Genomic DNA, 19,736 nt, shown 5'->3' with positions numbered 1-19,736 from the left:
CAAGAAGAGGTTCCCGTAAGGAACAGGTTAAAAGGCAAAAAGATAATACAACCTACAAAAATTGTATGAAAAATGGGTCATATCCAACAATATACAATTAGGAACCAAATGTGACCCTGCACCTCAAAACAAACAAAAAGTCGCCAGACATGAATTTTTAGTTAAGACCACATTCTGAAAGAGCAGACTGTAAGCTTTAAAATGATGATGAACTCAAATCAAATGGACTCTGCTAACCTATCTAAATATTGGAAATAAAGCACAAACTCAGGAAAAGTGGGAACTGAGAAAAGAGGCTCTGAAGTACAGTGTCTATTCAAGCGCTTAATCTTTACCAAACCATGCCGGCTGTGCGATGAATGGGACAAAAACCAGGAAGTAAACTACCAGAGTAACAACAATGAAGTGATTATCAGATTAAATTGAAATTAAGCATGCCTAATGAACACATTCTGTCCAACATTAATGCCAACTTTCAAAGCAGTGGCACTATCCTTTCAAAAGTTATTAGAGTTGAAAGTGAAGGGTGGACAAGGTTTTTCAGAAATGAAAAAGGGATTCTAAAGACACACCTAATCACACTATTCTACCAAAAATGTTCGAGATAAACTGCTAAAAAAACACACTTTCCTGCCCGTTTTATGATACCAAATTTTAGCATAATGTAAAAGAAGACCCGCTCTTTCAGAAAATATGAAAAAGTCAAGTTCGGCTAGGTTGACCCATTTCACTTATTTTCAGTCCTCGCGCAAAATCAGTGTGTGCGACTTTATGTTTGTTTTGAGGTGCACGGTCACAAATGAAATGTTCTTGTCCATGAGTTCAAAGATGTCTTATGAATAGCAATGTACATTAATGTAGGCCTAACATTAAAGATTTATTCACATCCCTGAAAAAACAGCTTGAGAAAATAGATTTTTGCACAGCAATATGAAAGCCAGAAATTCTAGCAACAGTAAGTAGCGTGGACACACACACACACGCACACAAATAGTTTTTTAACTCTTGCAATCTGTGTTGGGATGCCAAATTCAGTCACGCTTTATTTTCTTCTTTTTTTTCAAAAGAAATATTGCGATATTCTGTCATGCATGGTGTGTGTAAACAACACAAGGAGACTTTATCAATTCTGAAAATCACACAATGTAAATTGCCCCGTATACATGTATGCAATGTAGTCCCCAAAATCGGATGCCAAGGGTCGCTGTACGTGTATGTCAGCACTGGCAAACATAATCGACTTTTGTATCACAATGAAAAATGATAATAACTCCAGGGGGTGAATATAGCTATTGAGATAGCACTTTTGTTGAGACAGTAAAGAAAAGATGTGCAAAGTCTGACAGATCTTATGCAAAGAAAAGACGAACAAAAAGAAAGCGACGCTAGATGCTTTATGTCACGTTCCCAGCAGCCACCGCAGCCCCCCTTGCCAAAAACATAGAGCACTACAGGTGGGAGTTTCTCCTTTTCTTTCCCCCTCAGTATTCTAGTCTTGTTTGTTCCAGTCCTTGCTCCAGTGAACATACAAATGTACAAATACTGTACGTACGTGCTCTATCAGCTGCCATTTAAATGGCATCTCGTCAGTCTAGACTACTGTACATGTATGTACACATAGTATTTTTCGTCGCATCCCTCTGTGAACTGCCTCCAAGTTTTGTTACGGCTCTAAACATGTTATTATGTTCTGTTGTGTTCATCCCGTTTTATTACGGCCTACTACAGTGTACAGTAGTTTATCACTGAAATACATGTAGCACCATTACTGCCGTGGCAAATTTTTTGATAGTTTAAAAATCTACCGCGACATCCACAGCAATCACGGCCTGTCACACATTTGCCCAACCTGTCCCATTACAACAGTATTAAACATCCATCCCGTTTTGTCTATGGTCGCCTGAGACCTGACTGGTGTAAACGTAGCTTGAGCAGTAATCGCCATCATCAACACGCTGCTACACGTACGGCTATGCAAGCAGCGGAAATCAAACTATTTTCAGACAAGTGTGATAGAATTTTTTATAAAGTAATTTGTCAACACAATGGGAGTCCAAAGATCAAGAAATAAGAGCCTACTTCTTGAAAGTACAAATATTGTAGCAGTCACTAGCAATAAGAAACTTATCTCCTTTTACTTTATCTTGACAAAGACATTTCAAGAGGGCCTTGCAAAGGAACAAAAACTAAGAACAAAAATTAACCCATTGAGGACGGACTGATGTTGCTACTTACAACACACATTCCCATAGACACCTGTCCGAGTATACTTGGGACTCGTCCTCAATGGGTTTAATGATTCCTTCCTCATGCAAAAGTCAGCCACTAATGCTAATGAATAAGAAGCTTGACTTTGAATTGATAAAATTCTTGCGTCGAGTTGTCTTTTAGTTTTTTAAACGTCAATGTAGGGCAATTTGTCAAGAGGCATAACTTTTTCTTTTAATCACAATCATGTCCTCTCACAGACGATAATGCATGGACCATTTTCTACAGGGAATGGGGTAGAAATCCTGATTATAAATGTGAAAGGTACATGTAAGGGGGGAGGGAGAAGATGGGATGGGGGGGGGGGGGGAGGGGATAAGTAAGGGTTGAGAGACAGGAAGCAAAAGTTCCTCTCCACAACGATGGGAGTAGTAAGTGCCTGGAGGGGGAATCGTTCAATTTGCAGCAGAGGAGCCAGCGGAGCCAGCCAGCCAGCCAGCCAGTGAGGGGGTACCGTACAGTAGATGAGGAGAGATTTATCATGCCATTCATTGGGAAATAATTTGCAATTCAGCCTGGGTCCGGAGTTCTTCTTCGCAGTATGCATGTCTGTCCGCCCGCCTGTCTGTCTGTCTGTCTGTTGGTGGATGTGAGAACACTCGAGTGTGTGTGTGTGTGTGTGTGTACTATGTACGGTACACAGCCACATGTGATTTCCATGGCGTCCCATCCACCCCGCATCCCATCTACCAGGCATCACAGAATACCATGGCGATGTCCCCTCCTCCATTCAAGCCTCCCACACTCGGGGATGATGTACACTAATGTACACACTTGTACATGCCCTCTTTGTAGGAGGAAAGGATCTACAACAACTGGCAGAGTGCAAAATACTGCCTTGGTGAAGAACAACCCCCACTTAATATGAAGACGCACATTCAATAACCTACATATGTGTATCCCTGCAAATTTGTAACTGTGTTTTTCTTACACTACATTATCACAGCATCACCACATAATTTGACTTGAGATTTTTGTAGTAATTTCATAACATCATCAATACAAGAATAATCACAAATAATAACAATAATAATAATAATAATAATAACAATCATAATAATAACAATCATAATAGTAATAATTGCATTCATATGGCACTTTATATGCTTTGAATACAAAATCAATGATTATGATGCTAATAAACAATTATTAATCATGATAATGATGAGGATAATGACTGTAAAGTCATATTTTTCCCATTTTGCATGTTCTCTTGTTTGTTTTGAAGTCCATCACATCAAAAGAGCATGGTGTCACTGTTGTGGTTTGAATTTCAGCATTATGTTCAGTGCAGCGGGGTGACTTCAGTCGGAAGTGAATTATTGTAGATTGCCTTCCAATAACATGGAGCTCTGGTTCGGGTGCGAGTTTGAGCCCAGGTGAATCTTATTCAGCATTGCTGTCTGTTATCATGCCGTCTCCTCCAGGAGAAGCAAACACTCTGTCAATCAGATGGGACATAAAATGGACGTCTTATGTGTGAGAGAGTCACAACCTACGTACAATACTGTACAGGATCCTGCTTCATTCATTCATCGCAATTGACACAAAGAACAGAGTGCATTTTATAACCTGGTGAAGTTTTGTCCCAAGTACTGTAAAACATGATATATTCGCGGCATGATTTTTTCGCAAATTGGAGCAGACGGCCTTTTTTGCGGCATGAAATTTTCGTGACCTGCCACTGGCAATCAATGCATATAGTGTAGACAAGAACTTTCGCATGCATTTTCATTTCGCGAATCTTGGCGCTCGCGAAATTCGCGAAATTAAAATTCACGCGAACATTCCTCGTTTACAGTACTCCCACCTGGACCCCCATGGAAGACCAGCTAGTGCGGCTGAGTATGAGCTATCCAGCCATCTTCTTCTGAGATGGGAAAAAAAAAAGTTATTACGACCACTGATAGTAATGACGGACCACATCATGATAACCGTCCCGTTACTCACACTAATATGCAAACATATCTACAGTGCTCATGTGTCCCTTTAATATCCAGACAGGGCCCCAAATCTGGGGCCTTCTTTACTGGTCCCCCATCACTGGGCCCCATCACTGGGCCTCACCCCAATCAATGGGCCCCATTCATCACTCTGTGCCTCTAACGGCATTCCCGACACGCTTCGACACTGACTCACAAGATTTCCAATTTGCATTGATTAATAAATGCAATTAACACTGCCTCCATTTGTCAAATGAGCTATTTGACTTGACATAAGACTCGGCCGAAGCTGCGGTGCTTGCCCAGTATTGGTCATACTTAATTCATGCTCTAGGAAGGGAGGGATACGATTTGGAGGGTTGGATAGGAGTGGTAACAGGTGATGGTATTAGGCTACTTTTCTACCAAATTTATGTCAGGTTCAAGTGTGTGTGTGTGTGTGTGTGTGTCACACACATACACACTGGTATAGCTTCTGACCATTCGAGCACTGAGAATCAAAGGTTTCTGGGAGAAACACTATACTGTACATGTAAATGCTATATATTTCGTGAGGGTTTTATTTTCGCGAATTTCGCGAGTCGGGAGCTATTCGCAAAATTAACAACACGCGAAAATATTACCTTCCCAAATGAATCCCTTGCCTTGATGATACGAAAATTTCAGTACTAGTTTACCATGTCACGGCTTACCGAACAGACCATACCGGCTAAGCTTGTTTACGTACATCTGTACATATAGCACGTCCACGTACTTACGAATAGTGCAGAGAGCCAATCCATTATCGCAAGGGGTCCACTCGTCAGAAATCTAGCGCGATGGACTTATCCACTTCAAAAATGTTGAATTCTAACTTACTAGTTCACAGAGTTTGGTAAGTTTTTGTCATGCAGTGTATAACTTATCATTCTTATTTGCTAGTAAGTTGAAAATTCACACTTTCTTTGCCACTTCATATTTTCTCTGGTCCCCCAATCGCGAATTTAACCACTCGCGAAAATGTGTGACAGCGGCAATTCGCGAAAATTTATGTACGCGAAAATTATAGCGTATCTAGGGCTTTCTATAGCTCAGTCCGTAGAGCACCGGGCTAGCAATCCGGAGGTCTCGGGTTCGAATCCCAATGGAATCCCATTTTTCTTCGCTCATTTATCCACTAAATAGTTCAATTTTGGGAGATTGTGTTGCCGCATATCAGGAAGTCAGTTGCTGAGTCTATAATGTACAAGGTGCAATCAATAGGCCCTACGTGTATGTACACTGTATAGACCTTTCACATCGATCCACAAATACTGCAGTACCGGTACTCAAATTTTTATACAGTCCAGAACTGGGCAGACTCGGTAGAGCACTCCGGTTTGCGGGCATGTGATGGGATGTCTGAGCAGTATCTTACATTGATCAGTTGTGTGAGGCCGATACCTTGCCATCACATCACTTGGGTTATGTTTGAGATGGAATGGCTCCTGCTCTCATGAATACAGTGTAGGCCCTATTGTTTATACACCCATATCATTCCAACTTGCACACAGAGAACTCAATGTTTAAAGGGATAGTGTAGTATTGGTGGAGATGAGAATTTGGCTTTTAACTTAATTTTTCAAGATACCAGGAAACCACTTATGAAATAGTAGAGGAAACCATTCTAGGAGGAATTCAAAGTCTATTTGATGAAAATCGGTTTTGGTATGGCTGAGGCACCCAAAAACAAAGTAAAACAAAGCGAACGTAATAAAAGCTGGGTCCCAACTTTTATTAGGATCGCTCTTTTTTGGATATCTCAGCCATTTCAAAACCAATTTTCATCAAATAAATGCTGAATTCCTCTTAAAATTACATGCTCTTCCATATTTCATTAAAAAATTCTCATTATCTCACAAAAAAATGTTAGAAACCTCAAAACTATACGATCCCTTTAAAGCTCTGGAGGACAGCCCTTGCTTGTGAAAAACAAGATCTGCTGAAAGACAGTAGAGCTACATTTTGTACAAGCACCATTCACTGCTCGGACAGCCACGTTCACACTGCTATCAATATTCCACGGGAAGAACTCCTTGATAGAATGCTTGAAGCATCATTGCTTTCAACAAAGAAAGAAGTACAAAGGCAGCAACGAAATGTCAAAGTGATCATAAAGATTTACAAGAAAAAAAATCGTGAAGATAAAAATCACAAAGAAAAATTCTCGAGAAAATATTTTTCAATAACTACAGTGTACGTGTAGATGGCTTCGGGTTAGAGGTACAATTGTACTATTGTAGGCCCCTACAATGTACTGTCATGTACAATGTAATTCAATAGTAGACAATCTATGATCACACAAATTTTGTATAGATCCGATGTGGAGATCATATGTTCCACAAAACATCACCAGTGAGGAGATGGTTATTAAAACCTCATCCAGTGAGGATGAGTCCCGAGTACTGTAAAACATGATATATTCGCGGCACTAAATTTTCGCGAATTGGAGCCAACGGCCTTTTTCATGGCAAGAAATTTTCATGAATTTCCACTTGTGTTCAATGCGTATAGTGGAGATAAGAAATTTTGCATGCATTTTAATTTTGCAAATCTTGGCGTTCGCGAAATTTGCGAAATTAAAATGCATGCGAATATTCCTCGTTTTACACTATACCTCAGGCAGGCGTCTATGGGAAATGCATGTTGTAGCAAAATCAGTCTGTCCTCAACGGGTTAACAGGGCAGGGAGAACACTTTCACCTGACTAGAGTCAGTCTCATGATACCACGTCATCCATCGAGCTACAGCACCCCTACTTGACAGGGGTAAGGTCATACTGACCTGTTGAGGGTTTTAAAGGCATAATCTACCATTTGCAGATGAAGCAAAAACCCAGCTTTTAATAGTGTTTCAAAAGTACAAATGTAAATAGTTCTAAAATGTGAATTAGGGATAGAAACAACCAATGTAAAAAGTGAATCATTAAATCAATGTTAAATTGTCCCCCACACAAAATGTGAACAAAAGTTACAATAAAATTGTTTCTACTAGAATAAACCGTCTACAGTTTTGGTTTAGTGATTTCCTTATATTTTTAGGTCTTATTGCAAATTTGTACGTATTTAAAAGGATTTTTGTGATGGGTCATTCCATGGGGTTGGGTCTTCTCTAGATTTTCATGTTGTGTAGGGAATAAAAGTCATATTCTGAAAAATTTATCAAATAATTGTCCGTGGTTTGCAGTTATTCTTGGAGAGAAATGTGTGAAGAATTATTTGATGAAAAAAAAAACAAGCCTGTGTACAAATGTATTTTGTCTATGACTGTTTCATTAATGATGTCCCATGGTTTTTTGTGGTTTATGTTGTGACATAAATATATGCCATTTTCATGGCGATGTAAAACAGGAATATACAACCTTTCAGCATTATGCCTATCATAATTAAGAGAGGCAAGGTGACTTCTACCAAGACTATAAGGCACATAAACATTTGTAACAAAATAAGAACACCAGAGCATCTTCAAGCAACCTCATACCTATGTTACAAACGATGTCCATGGCAATTTTTGTTGTAACATAGGTATAGCATGGTTTTACATACACTTCCAATCCTAATATGACTAGAAACTTTATTTCTATAATGAGATTTATATTGCAGGAGTATTCTTATCCAAAAATTAGCATCAAAATCCTCCAAATAAACAAGAAAATACGGAACATACAGAGACTCCAACCCAAAGCACCTTCTGATCTGGAGATTCTCCAGCCCGAAACCCCTAGCAAACGGGAGACTCCAAGTTGATGTGTGCGAAGCACCAAATTCCAAGGGTTCTAGATGCTCTCTGGTGCTATCTAAGGCTTATTTCTTCAACATACAGTGGCAATAAGTAAGAAATCCTTTCGATCGGGAGACACAGTGCCAGGGCGGGAGAAATTAAATCTCAAGCGGGAGAACGGGAGATTTTGCAAAAATGGGTTTTCGGCGGGAGATCTCCCGTCGAAAACGGGAGAGTTGGAGTCTCTGAACATATCACTGTACTTCAGTGCGATGTCCGGCCTCTTCGTGTAACGTAGGTAAGGAAAGACGCTCTCGCGATAAAAAGAAGAGCTACTAACTTCAGCAATCGTATTCATGTCACTGGCAGTCCTCCCCCAATGGCAGAAAAATTACTCACAGCCAATATACACCTACCTGGACAGCGCAAGATCTGTTTTTCTGCCGTTGTCCATGTAACGTAGGTACAGGAGTTTTAATGTTTCTGATGTCAAATGGTAAGCTTTTACGCTATTTTACGAAAATAATAACATTTGTCATATTCTGTAACTCTATTAGAGGAAAAAAACGACATCTAAACCTCTGAACTGGCCAAAAATACTGTGGACGATGATACTGTAGTCCCACATACTGAGATATTTGTTACAGGTTCATGTTCATAATTTTGATTGCCAAATTTTCCGTCCATGCCGGTCTCTGCAAAAGGAGCATATATTCCTCTCTTAGAAAACCATACAAAAGTATATCAGTGTATCTTCACTGCAATATAAAATTGTTTTACCTCCCGATTATTGTAAATTTTTGGACCCTTTTGTCATTAGGTATCTACCAAGGTAGACGTGCTAGAGTTAGTATTAATCACTATATACTAGTTGGAAAACGTAGATGCCCAGACTGCATCTGAACTAGAGAAATAGAGTTTGCCTTATTTTGCTGGTGATATTGAGGGAACTAGGAGCTGTGAAATTCTTTCTCTTTAACAGATTTACTTCGAAAATGTCAATGTTTTCCTTCCAAGATTTCACTGACCTGTTAGATGCTCTGATGAAGTTGTTAACATTTCACAAGGATTCACCATTTCCATTCCATGTTCACCCACGTGTGAAGTCTCAAAGCTAAAATGCCAGTGTCCTATTCAGTTTGGGTGGGTAGTGGGTAGGAAAGGCTTCAATAAAATTATGAACCCCAATCAAAATTGGACTATCATTGCTCTACGCTATCATTCAAAAAGAGGGCGACAATTTCGATGGGGGATGAATATAAAATAGGGCCTAGTATTATTTTGGGAGTCTATTAAGGACCAAAACCGTAACCGTAACCCTGACCCTAGCCCTAACCTTAGCTAGGACACTGGGGGCAGCGACCTGCCCTTCCTACAGTGTAGCTTGCATCTGAAAACAAGTTTTTAGCATAGAGTATGAAAATGATATTTTCCCATGTTTTACATGCTATATTATTATTATTAATATTTACATCATTTTAAGCATAACCCATTTTTTTTTCAATTTTGGTGGGAGGTACACATGGAACTCTAGCTAATGGGTATGCCAAGAGGTAGAAATGTAAGCAAAATTGTTAAAATTATTTAATTCCATTCATAAACACACAGATACTGTACATCAACAGGAATACATAGTCAACCCCGACAAAAATTTTCCTTTAATTTTTTTATTCTATCTCTCTTTACACCTTTTGTTCAGTTTGTTGATGAATCTGCCATGGCTCCTCCTCTACCACCGCTACGTGTTAAACCACATGAAAGAGTGAAAAGGACACATCCACAGCACTCCACAAACAGAGAGGAAGCCGACAAAGCAACACCCAAGAAGAGCGAATGTAACAAACTAGACAAGAAGAAAACTGCACGGAGGGAAAATGGACAGAAGAAAAAACAAAAATTGAGGGCTAAATGGACATTTGACAAAAGAGCAGAAATTAATTTCAAACAAAGAACATGGAGAAGACAAGAAGACTTGTCTGATTTCTCTTTATTAGTTTTCTTAGTTAGCTGACAACTAGTTGATGATGTTGATAGTGTATATTAGGTCAAATTGTGTAAAGCTTCACTTTCTTCTTCTTCTTCTGATTAAGTCTGCCTTCTTTCATATCAGAGTTACAAAGAATTGAAGTCTGTGTAACATAGGTATTGTTCCACAGGCGTGCAGTAGATATAATTCCAAAGAACTGTTACAATAGTGTTATTTGTGGGAACATACATAAAGTCTATATGTGTAGGTTTTAACATCTCACACCACAATAAAGGAAATCAGTTGATATGTCGTAATGTACCTATGTTACAAAGACATACTGTCCGTGTAACATAGGTAGTACACCGAGGGCGAGGTTGTTGTCTGAAAACCCCTGATTATAACAATAAAATCATGTTTTCACTTGAATACCCATACAAATCACTTGCTTCAATTGTGGTGCTTTTAAGAATATTGTCATTGTGTCACTGTTGATGAAAAAGTTAAACCTTTGATTGAAATTGTTAATGGTTTGTAGAAAAAAACATGTTAATAAAAGTGGCTTGCAGTTGACATCAGAACATACAATCTTACTAATAATGATCTCATGCGCCTGTTAAATAACATGTTGATGTGCTATGGACGAAAAAAACGTGGATGTGTTCATTGTTATCATTTCAGAACACAAAATGATGAAGGATGTCAACAAATGAAGTCCGTGTAACATAGGTATTTTGCCATACCTGTTTACCCATGCTGACTGAAAGTGTGCGAAGTAATAAACAGATTTCTAGTGGAATATGTTGAAGAATGGGAGTAACAAATCAGGGGGGAAAAGGAAATTTCAATTTACCCAACTTGAATTTTCAACTTGTATGTCACAATTTCAGTCCCAACCCCATGGAATTACCCTGTCAATACAACTGACCTACACTGTAATGTACAGTCTGTACACATGTACATTGTACACGTCTTGTATGCATCAAATGTGATAACTCGAACATTTTTGAAATACATACATTAACTTTTCCTAATGGTAAACAGTACCTTTAACACAGGGACATACAACGTTATCATATTATGGTGAATTATGACTGATATGAGAAAATGTTGATCCCCCCCCCCCTTTCCTATACCCTGCTAATGAGATTTTTGTGAAATGCTGCCATAACTGTCATTCAATGCATAAAACAGTGCAGAGAAGACAAGATCTTTCAGGTTTGATTTTAATCTTGCGAATCTTGGCTCTCACAAAATTCATGAAATCAAAATGTACTGTATCCAATATTTCTGGTTTTACAGTAGGCCTAGTTATAAAATGCACACACCAAAATAGCCACAGAAAAAGCTGCATGACCATACTCACAGGTACAAATCAGTATTCTTTGATCAAACAAGAAGTAAAAGTACTGTACATGGAACACAGAACTGTACCCATGGTATTTGTACATGTACACTTTGTTTGATTGGATTAGCAATGTTCCACTACAGGCTGTCTGTGTAGATGCCTACATAGTGTACATCAGTATTACAAGGGAATTCTTAAAATACAGAACAGGTACATGTACATATTGTATGTTTCTAAAATCTCTGAAGGCCTAGAACAACTCCTGCAGCCTTTCTTGTATTTGTGTTGCATCATCTACAAATCTGTAGACTACAAAATTGAATACTGCACCAACGTGTAGGCCCTACAATTCTTCGCTCAGAGTATGGAGCTGCCAAGCTTCAAGAAGATGATTCAGTTTTGCTTTATGACACATTCTCTCCACACACACATCATAGAACAGGTGTTACTATGAATGACAGTTGAGTTGGTCAAAGCAACAAAGTATTGTATGCTGTACAATATCCTGTTTTAATAGGGGAAGCCACCTAGTATTGATGTTACAAAGTTTCATCTTTTTTATAGGCTTATTACATTCACCTTCAGCAAACAGTATAATCACATACAGTGTAGTAGGCCTACGTACTGTATCATGTACAATGTGTACACTAGGCCCTTTATGGAAAGTATAAATTTTTGTTTCTTTTTGTTTTGAGAAGGGCAGGTATCATGGAAAATCCAATAATTTTAAGAGCTCATTACTTGCTTTATTGGTACAGTCCAATATCTACCCAAATATTACAGTAGGCCTATTAAAGTGCAAACATGATACAAACTTATGAGAAGTACTGTACACAAACAACTTGATGTAGTACAATGTACAAATGTGTACCTCCCCCTTTTAGTTTGCTTTTAAATCTGCACACATTGTACCAAACATAGTTTCATTTCCAAGTCATACGTTTGTACAAACATGTACTAAATCTGTCCCCTATCAACCAACAGAATACAGTATGTAGGCCTACAGTATATATTTCCACAACTTTAATCAATATTTCAGGACATGTATCTCTGAGTGAGTTTTACTCAAAATGTTTTAATATGATCGACTGTACATTTTGCTTGGGGGGGGGGGGGGGTTAAGACAAATTTGAACAGAATTGTACAGATACTCATACTCATACTTGTACTTCTGACAGGGATATTTCCCTTTGATACAGTAGCTCTTTCGAAAAGAAAAATTATGAACTTGCAATAATGGATCCAAGATAATTTTTTATGACAGTTTCAGAACATAGTGTTGGGTGACTTTCAAAAGAGAAGAAATTAAAAAGACAATGTTCAACAAATGTCTGGAATTATCAATGTAGGCCTACAATGTACAGTATCGACTTGAACTACAATTTTGATATGTGCATATATAGGCCTGCTGTACATTGTACATTTGTACTTGCATGCGATACTTGTAGTCTCTCTGTAAATAATCAATACCAAACGACCCTACTACACTGGAAAGAGTAACAGCACACAGAGAAAGGCTAGAGAATTGAAGATATTACTTGCCGCTGGCAGTTCAAGTCCAAATGTTTTTACTGACCTGAATAATCCACTCATGCACACTATACAACTGGCACAGAGTACAAGTACACTGTACAGTACAGTGTACAATGCTATTTTAGACATGTACAACAACAGCTGCATGTCCTGTTTGTAGAATGTGCATCATCCAAAGGATAGATTGTCCAAACATTGTGGTAACATCTTCCCCTACAAAATGATGAGTCTACTTGTATGATGACATTGTATCGTCTTTTATTTGTCAGGAAAAGAGATTAAAGTATGCGATGTGATTCTAAAGAGCCTGTAATGACTAAAAACTTTTAATACCCTATTAAAGTTGTTGGTTTTTTGTGTTGTTGTTGTTGTTGTTGTTGTTGTTGTTTGTCAGCAGTATCAAACTGAACAACGGATTTAGAATGAAATCTATTACAAATAACGGTACTGTACATTATACAGGGTAGTAGTACAAGCAGGGAGGTGGGTAACCGCAGCAGCGACCCCATACGGACAAATACGTACTGTTACTGTGTTACAGCGCCCCGCGACGGGGTTAGGAGGTGGGAAGAGAACAAGTGTGTGTAGTGTACAAAAGAAGATAAAGATCAGGGAGGCTTAGAATTTAGCTGACATCACTTTTTGCACAGTCCTATAGATCTGAATAAGAAAAATGCAAATATTCATTTAGAGCTATGTACATGTACTCCAAAGTAATTTTAAAGTGGCACACAATGCATAAGGTAGATTACATAATTTGTACTCCCAAAACAGCTGAAACTGAATAAACTAGGAAATTGCTAAATAATGATCTCCTTGTCACGTCCCAATTGTGAGGCCCTTACAGAGAGACTGATAAAAACTCTGTCAGCAAGTTTACTTTTAAAGGGGCTGTACAGTACTGGTTGAGGTGGGGATTCATGTTGCACATTCCTATTAAAGTGAGATAATGAGAAACCTCTTATGAAATATGAAAGAGCATGTAGGGTAATTTCAAGAAGGATTCAACATTTATTTGATGAAAATTGGTTTTCAAATGGCTGAGATATCCAAAAAAGTGATAAAAATAAAAGACTACAGGCCACAACTCTATTATTACGATCTCTTTGTTTCACCTTGTTTTTGGATATCTCAGCCACTTCAAAACCGATTTTCATCAAATAAACTTTTGATACTCCTTAGAATTGCATGCTCTTTGACATCTCATAGAGTGGTTTCTGAATATCTCACATTAGAAATCCTCACCTTGACCAGAACTTTACACACTCTTTAAACTCTATTCAGACATGTCATCGGAATTCCACTCTTCCTCAAATTAGCTTTGCATCCACGTATCACAATGGACACTGTAAACATTGACTAAACTGCACACTTTATTCACAATGGCCTGCAAAATATTTGCCTGTTTTTGCCCATTGTAGTTTTATAAGGTCCAAGGGTCACATATTAGTAGTGTACAAAATTTTATTTCTGTTTGAAATTTGACTGTCCCATAAAATTTGTGAACACACCTTTGTTCTCTCTACTGATGGTAACTTAACCACACTTCCTCGTGATATTCTTGCAAAATTTTGCGCAGTGCACAAGAGGGGGGAGCATCACTGGAGTGTACAGTATACAGTAACCAAGGCCTGGAATACATTGTATGCATTCAATGGTTGGTCTCCGGATGCCCAACAATCTGTAGAAAGTAATCTGCGATTGTAGCTGATTTCAAATTTCAAATTTTAATTGTCTTGATGACTACAGACTATATTTTGTACACATAATACTTTGAATTGAAGTGAAGCGAATGTACAAAATGCTTTCCACTGCATTTCAAAGGTCCTGTTTACCTTTGGGAGCAGTGATTTAAAAAATGTTCAAGATACTGTAAAAGTGGAAATTTTCGCAGTGCTGAAATTTTTGCGCATTTCGCGCATCCACAAACTAGCGCGAAAATAAAAGCACGCGAATATTTTTGCTTGCCATATATGTTCCTGTGCGGGATGTCTTGATTCCGCGGAATTAAAAACACACGAAACTCTTCTTATCCGGCCAAGCGCGAAAAACTAGTCGCGCGAAAATATCCACTTGCGCGATACAGCATTACTTTTGATGTGTCGGTCAGTTGTATCACAAAACATCCTACCACACAAAATCTTTGCAATAAAGCCTAAAGGAGATACATCACTATTTTTCTCATTAAACCATAAATATAGACGGTATAGTCTGGAAGTTTTACATCTTTATTATAACTATTGTTCACAATTTGTATATTTAGCAATACTTTACATTGATTACAAGTTCCTGGTTCAAATTTTATGGTTGTTTCTATCCGTAACTCACATTTGAGAACTATTTTGAAGCACTAATGCTGGGTTTTTGTTTTATCTGCAAAAGGTCAATTATGCCTTTAATGCTAAAAGGAAAGCCCAGGTGGTGTAATTCATAATTATTTATGCATTAACATTTTCACACTTACTCTAGTCAGTCTGTTGATGTTTATTAAACAATTCTGCATTTTGAGAATAAGATTTTTCTGACACAAACAGGGTTGCTATGAAAAAAAAATTAAAAAAATGTATATTCACAAAATCAGCAGGAAACTTGAAGTGTATACATACAAATCTAAGATATAATTTCAATAGATTGTGTACTTCCTTTAAATAGCAACTCTGTAGAACAGAAGTTGCTATTCAAATTGGTGAGGCATTAAATTAAGAAAGTGGTCCCACCTACTACAATTCATGTAGGGCTGTAATCGAGCAAATGAGGATCTTCATCACATTAGAAGTCTATCAAGTATCATATCACATAAACTGAAGAGCACCATTTTGAGTGACAGTTCTGTATCCAGATAGATCAAAGAAAGGACTACTGTAGCTTCAAGTTAACCTGCATGTTCATATATTCATAATCTAATACTGAACACAAGTTTGGGTGAGTATCATGACTTGATGACTCGATGTATCATATTTTCTTGATGAATGTCATGATATTCAAGTTTGGTTCTCTATAACCTGTATGCACACATGTACGTCTGTACAAGCAACACACAGATGTCTACAGATTACAAATTATTTGATACAAAATACTTTTGGAGATACAATAATTACAGACAGCATGGATACATTAAATTACGATCCATCCTGAAAGTTGGTCTGTCAAGTCCTACAATTTACTTGTCATGATTAAGCTTTTTTGAATATCTGAATCCCTAGTAAGGTGGTTTTGAGAACATGATGCAATGTTTACAATGGGACCTCCAGGCCTTGTTTTCTCAATTGGCTGTGACAGAATTGTATCACATGCTACATGTTGTATTTATCACTTTCATTTTCTTTAACGGGGGAGGGGGGGGGGGGGGTGAAAAGAAATTCTTTCTTTTTATCATTCATTCCAGAAATGTTAAACTGCTCACAGCGTGTTAAGATAGCCTATCATTGTATCAAATTTCCATTTGACTTCTTTTGATCCATTTTTTTTTTTTAAATATTTACCTCTCCTGCGTACGGTGACTGGTCGTTGATATCGCCACCACGATGTCACCTTGACGGACACCAAGTAGGCTCCCATCACTAGCGATAAGAATACCAGTAGACCAATAAGCGCGCAGAGACTCAGGAAATACCACGAATTTCTCTCGTCTCGGCCGGCCTTTTGTATGTTCACGTTCACATCCTCGGGTGTGGGTTTCCTGTTGGGTTTTGACGGTGCTACGTTCCCTGATAAATCCACAGTAACTTTCACTGGGGAGCTTTTGTCGTCTTTCAATCTCGGTGGCGTGGTCATGGCAAGATCTACGTTTTCGTTGTACAAGGAGGTGCAAGATGTTCCGGCAGCGGAATTGCACTGCCGGCAGACTGTATTGCTTGTGGATGTACATGGTTCAGCTTCAAATTCCCCTTGCGAGCATTTGGAGCACGGCACACATATGCCAACATATGGGAGTTGATCTGTTGGCGTTTTATTAGTCCCACCCGTTCTTGTTCTGTGCCCACTGCGACCAACTATGGACCAGGGAGGATGGTGGTCATGATCATGATCACCTCGATGACGATGTCGACGTAGTAGATCGCCTATGGTCCACTCGACTTCGGTTGATCGCTTGGACCGGGACGCGCCCGGGGACTGCGGTTCGTAGTACTCCTCTGGGCAATCCACAGAACGCCGGTGCACTTCGTGTTTTCTCACCGTGGAGTCCAACATAGCCCTGCCCGACATTGGGTGTAGTAGGGACGAGTCGTCCCGTAGAGACGTAGACAGCGACAACGTCGGCAAAAGAATTTGTGAATTGCTGATAAAACACAGCAAAATATACCAAATCCTTTCCTCCATATTGCTCGGGAATATCCCCGGATTAAAACATTAATATATCACTCTTACCAGACGGTCGGTCATCGTCCCTTAGTCGTGAGAAAGAGCGTAATATTGTTTCTGGAATTCCCCTCTGTTGTGTTGTGCAGGTCGGATGTCAACACTCGCATCCATTTTTGGGATCTATGCTACTAGTTCTTTTTTCCAGACCCTATGCTTGTTTTTCTGTCACCTCACAGAAAAAAAAAAAAATGTATTGCTGACACTTGGTAGTCCTATAAATGGCCGGCGGAAACGGGGGGGGGGGTGCTCAGGCCCCCACATTTTTTTGCACCATACAAAGGAATACATAAGGTGTCACCACTGAAGAAACCCGGAAGTTGGAGACCTTTTGTTTTGTTTGTTTTTGTATTGTTTTGTTTTTTGCTTGTCAGGTGAAGAAACCCGGAAGGGGCACCAGAAGTTATGCTGAAGGCCTTTTTTTTTTTGCTTGTTACTGTAGAGTAGCTCATGAAACCCGGAAGTCGGGGGGGGGGGGGTATTATGAGCCAAATGCACCTTATATCTTTCAAGTACTGCAAAGTTATACCATCGGTAAAATATGTAGTGCGATACAGTACTAGTACTTAGATTTAGCAGCATTCAACAGAGGTTATGAGGAAAAAGGGCTGCCGAAAACGCAGATGATTATATTTTTTATTAACATAAGAGCAAAGAAAAAGCTGATGATTGAATGTCAAAGTAAATCTTGTCAATAACTTCATCTATCAAAGAACAACATCAACAACTTATGGCATACATTGTGATCATTCAGTGTTTTCTTACTAAATTGAATTCATAACAAATCAATCATAATTTGTTGAAGAACCAAATCTTTATCATATTGAGATTTCGTTCTCCATCATTGGTACAAGACAGAATAATGGGACCTGATTTTTGCTGAAGATTTTCAAGAATCACTGTGTCGGTGTGTTCAGCCATGTTGTAGAAAACTCAAATGTCAGGATGCAATGAATGCCTCTTATCTGCACATTGAAATTAAATGTCATAGCACTTTACTCATGTGTAGCTTGTGTTTGCTTAAACAGGGTTTTAGGAAGGCCCTAATTAGCTTACGTTGTCTCAGTTGTTTAACTACTTATTCTTTAGTATCATCTAAACTTTCTGGAAGCTGTTATATTAATGGGATAATGTGACTCTTTTACCTGAATAGATTAATGATTAAAGTCATACACGGGAATTGTACGCCTACAGGTGAATGAAATGAAATCGCTGTTCTAATGTAATATGAAAAACTTTTATTAATCTACGAGCCAGTGCCATAAAAAAAAACAGTCAGAAAACAAGAAATGTGTCTGTGAGAATGAGACTAATCCCACCCAGCTCATTAACAAAAATATGACTGTCAGCCCTGCGACAGATAGAAAAAGAAAATAAACAAACAAAAATAGACTGCGTATAAGGAATGGCGCCATCTACTGTTGAGTGACTAGCGAGGCAGCATCCCCATGACTCATAATTTGGATCGTGCACACAATTTTTCAATAATTATCATCTAGTTTTCTGTCCATTCGTTTTTGCTATGAATTTCATATGAGGTGTTGACCCTAATTCCTGTTTCACTGAGCGAAAAACTGATGACTCAAATTCGTAGGCTCTGTTACTTTCTTTTGGAAAAAGATGGATCCCTCAAATTCCTTTAGCAATCCCGTTCCGATGAATTATTCAGCAAACAATAAGTTTGTAATTACGATTTTGATAGCATCCCCAAAACCTTTTTTACCGTCAATAAATCCCAAGGGAGCAGGGCTGTGCCCCGTTTACTTATGGGAAAAACAATTTAAGGAAAATCTTTCTGCAGTTTTCTTTATTTTTCCATTTTGTCGGATACTATGGGAATATAGATTGATTACAATTTTCTCCTTTTTTGTAAAAAAAGACAGCGAATTCTGTTTTTTGCACCACTGTGGTAATTTCATTTTTTTTTCATTAATCTGATTACCCTTGTGTGACATTAGAGTAAATCATCTTAGATAGACTACAATATTACTGAAAGCTTTCCTTTCATTGGGAGTGAATTAAATCAAATGCTAAACAGATTAGTTTTGCACATTATTTCATACTATAAACATATCGATGCTTGGTTGTTTTGTTTTGTTTTCTTGAGTGATCAATTGAGTCTCGAAAGCTCCGCTTTTCGGTGGATCACTCTTTGTGATTGCTATCGGCCCTATAAGATGTATAAGGTCTTTTTGTGTGTGTGTGTTACAGTTTCCAAAGTGAGCATTGCTTTCTTGCTATTTTTATCTGAACATATCATAGGTTGTGTTATTTTTTTTTAATTGATGGATAATAATGAATATGACAATTAACCTTTGACAATGTCATGTATTTCATTTTGTTCAATGGATACAAAGTATACAGTGATTTGCAAAAAATTAAAAGCAGTAACTCAAAGGTTTTAATTCCCCCAATGTGTCATGCCTGTATGTGTAATAAAAGTTAAAGGGATGGTACAGTATTGGCGGAGACGAGAATTGGACTTTTAACTTTTTGCGAGATACCAAGAAAACACTTATGATATAGTACAGAGCATACCATTTTAAGAGGAATTCAAAGTTTATTTGATGAAAATCGGGTT

General features: G+C 38.3%; 1 protein-coding gene across 1 annotated transcript in view; it reads right to left on the bottom strand.

Moving 5' to 3' along the window:
- LOC139729733 (uncharacterized) overlaps window positions 1-17,256 on the bottom strand; it is a 49,941-nt gene extending 32,685 nt beyond the window's left edge. The window contains exon 1 of the mRNA XM_071640669.1: window positions 16,279-17,256. Within this exon, the coding sequence (XP_071496770.1) occupies window positions 16,279-17,116 (838 nt within the window). The 5' untranslated portion in view covers window positions 17,117-17,256. The remainder of the gene's footprint in view (window positions 1-16,278) is intronic.
- Window positions 17,257-19,736: the final 2,480 nt, after the last annotated feature.

The sequence above is a fragment of the Diadema antillarum genome, unplaced genomic scaffold (assembly GCF_040938485.1).
Source record: "Diadema antillarum isolate AM-2024a unplaced genomic scaffold, OU_Dant_1.0 seq00000261_RagTag, whole genome shotgun sequence".
In the NCBI taxonomy this organism is placed as follows: domain Eukaryota; kingdom Metazoa; phylum Echinodermata; class Echinoidea; order Diadematoida; family Diadematidae; genus Diadema; species Diadema antillarum.
Note: the sequence above shows the minus strand (reverse complement) of the source record. Positions and strands in the feature narration are given on the sequence as shown.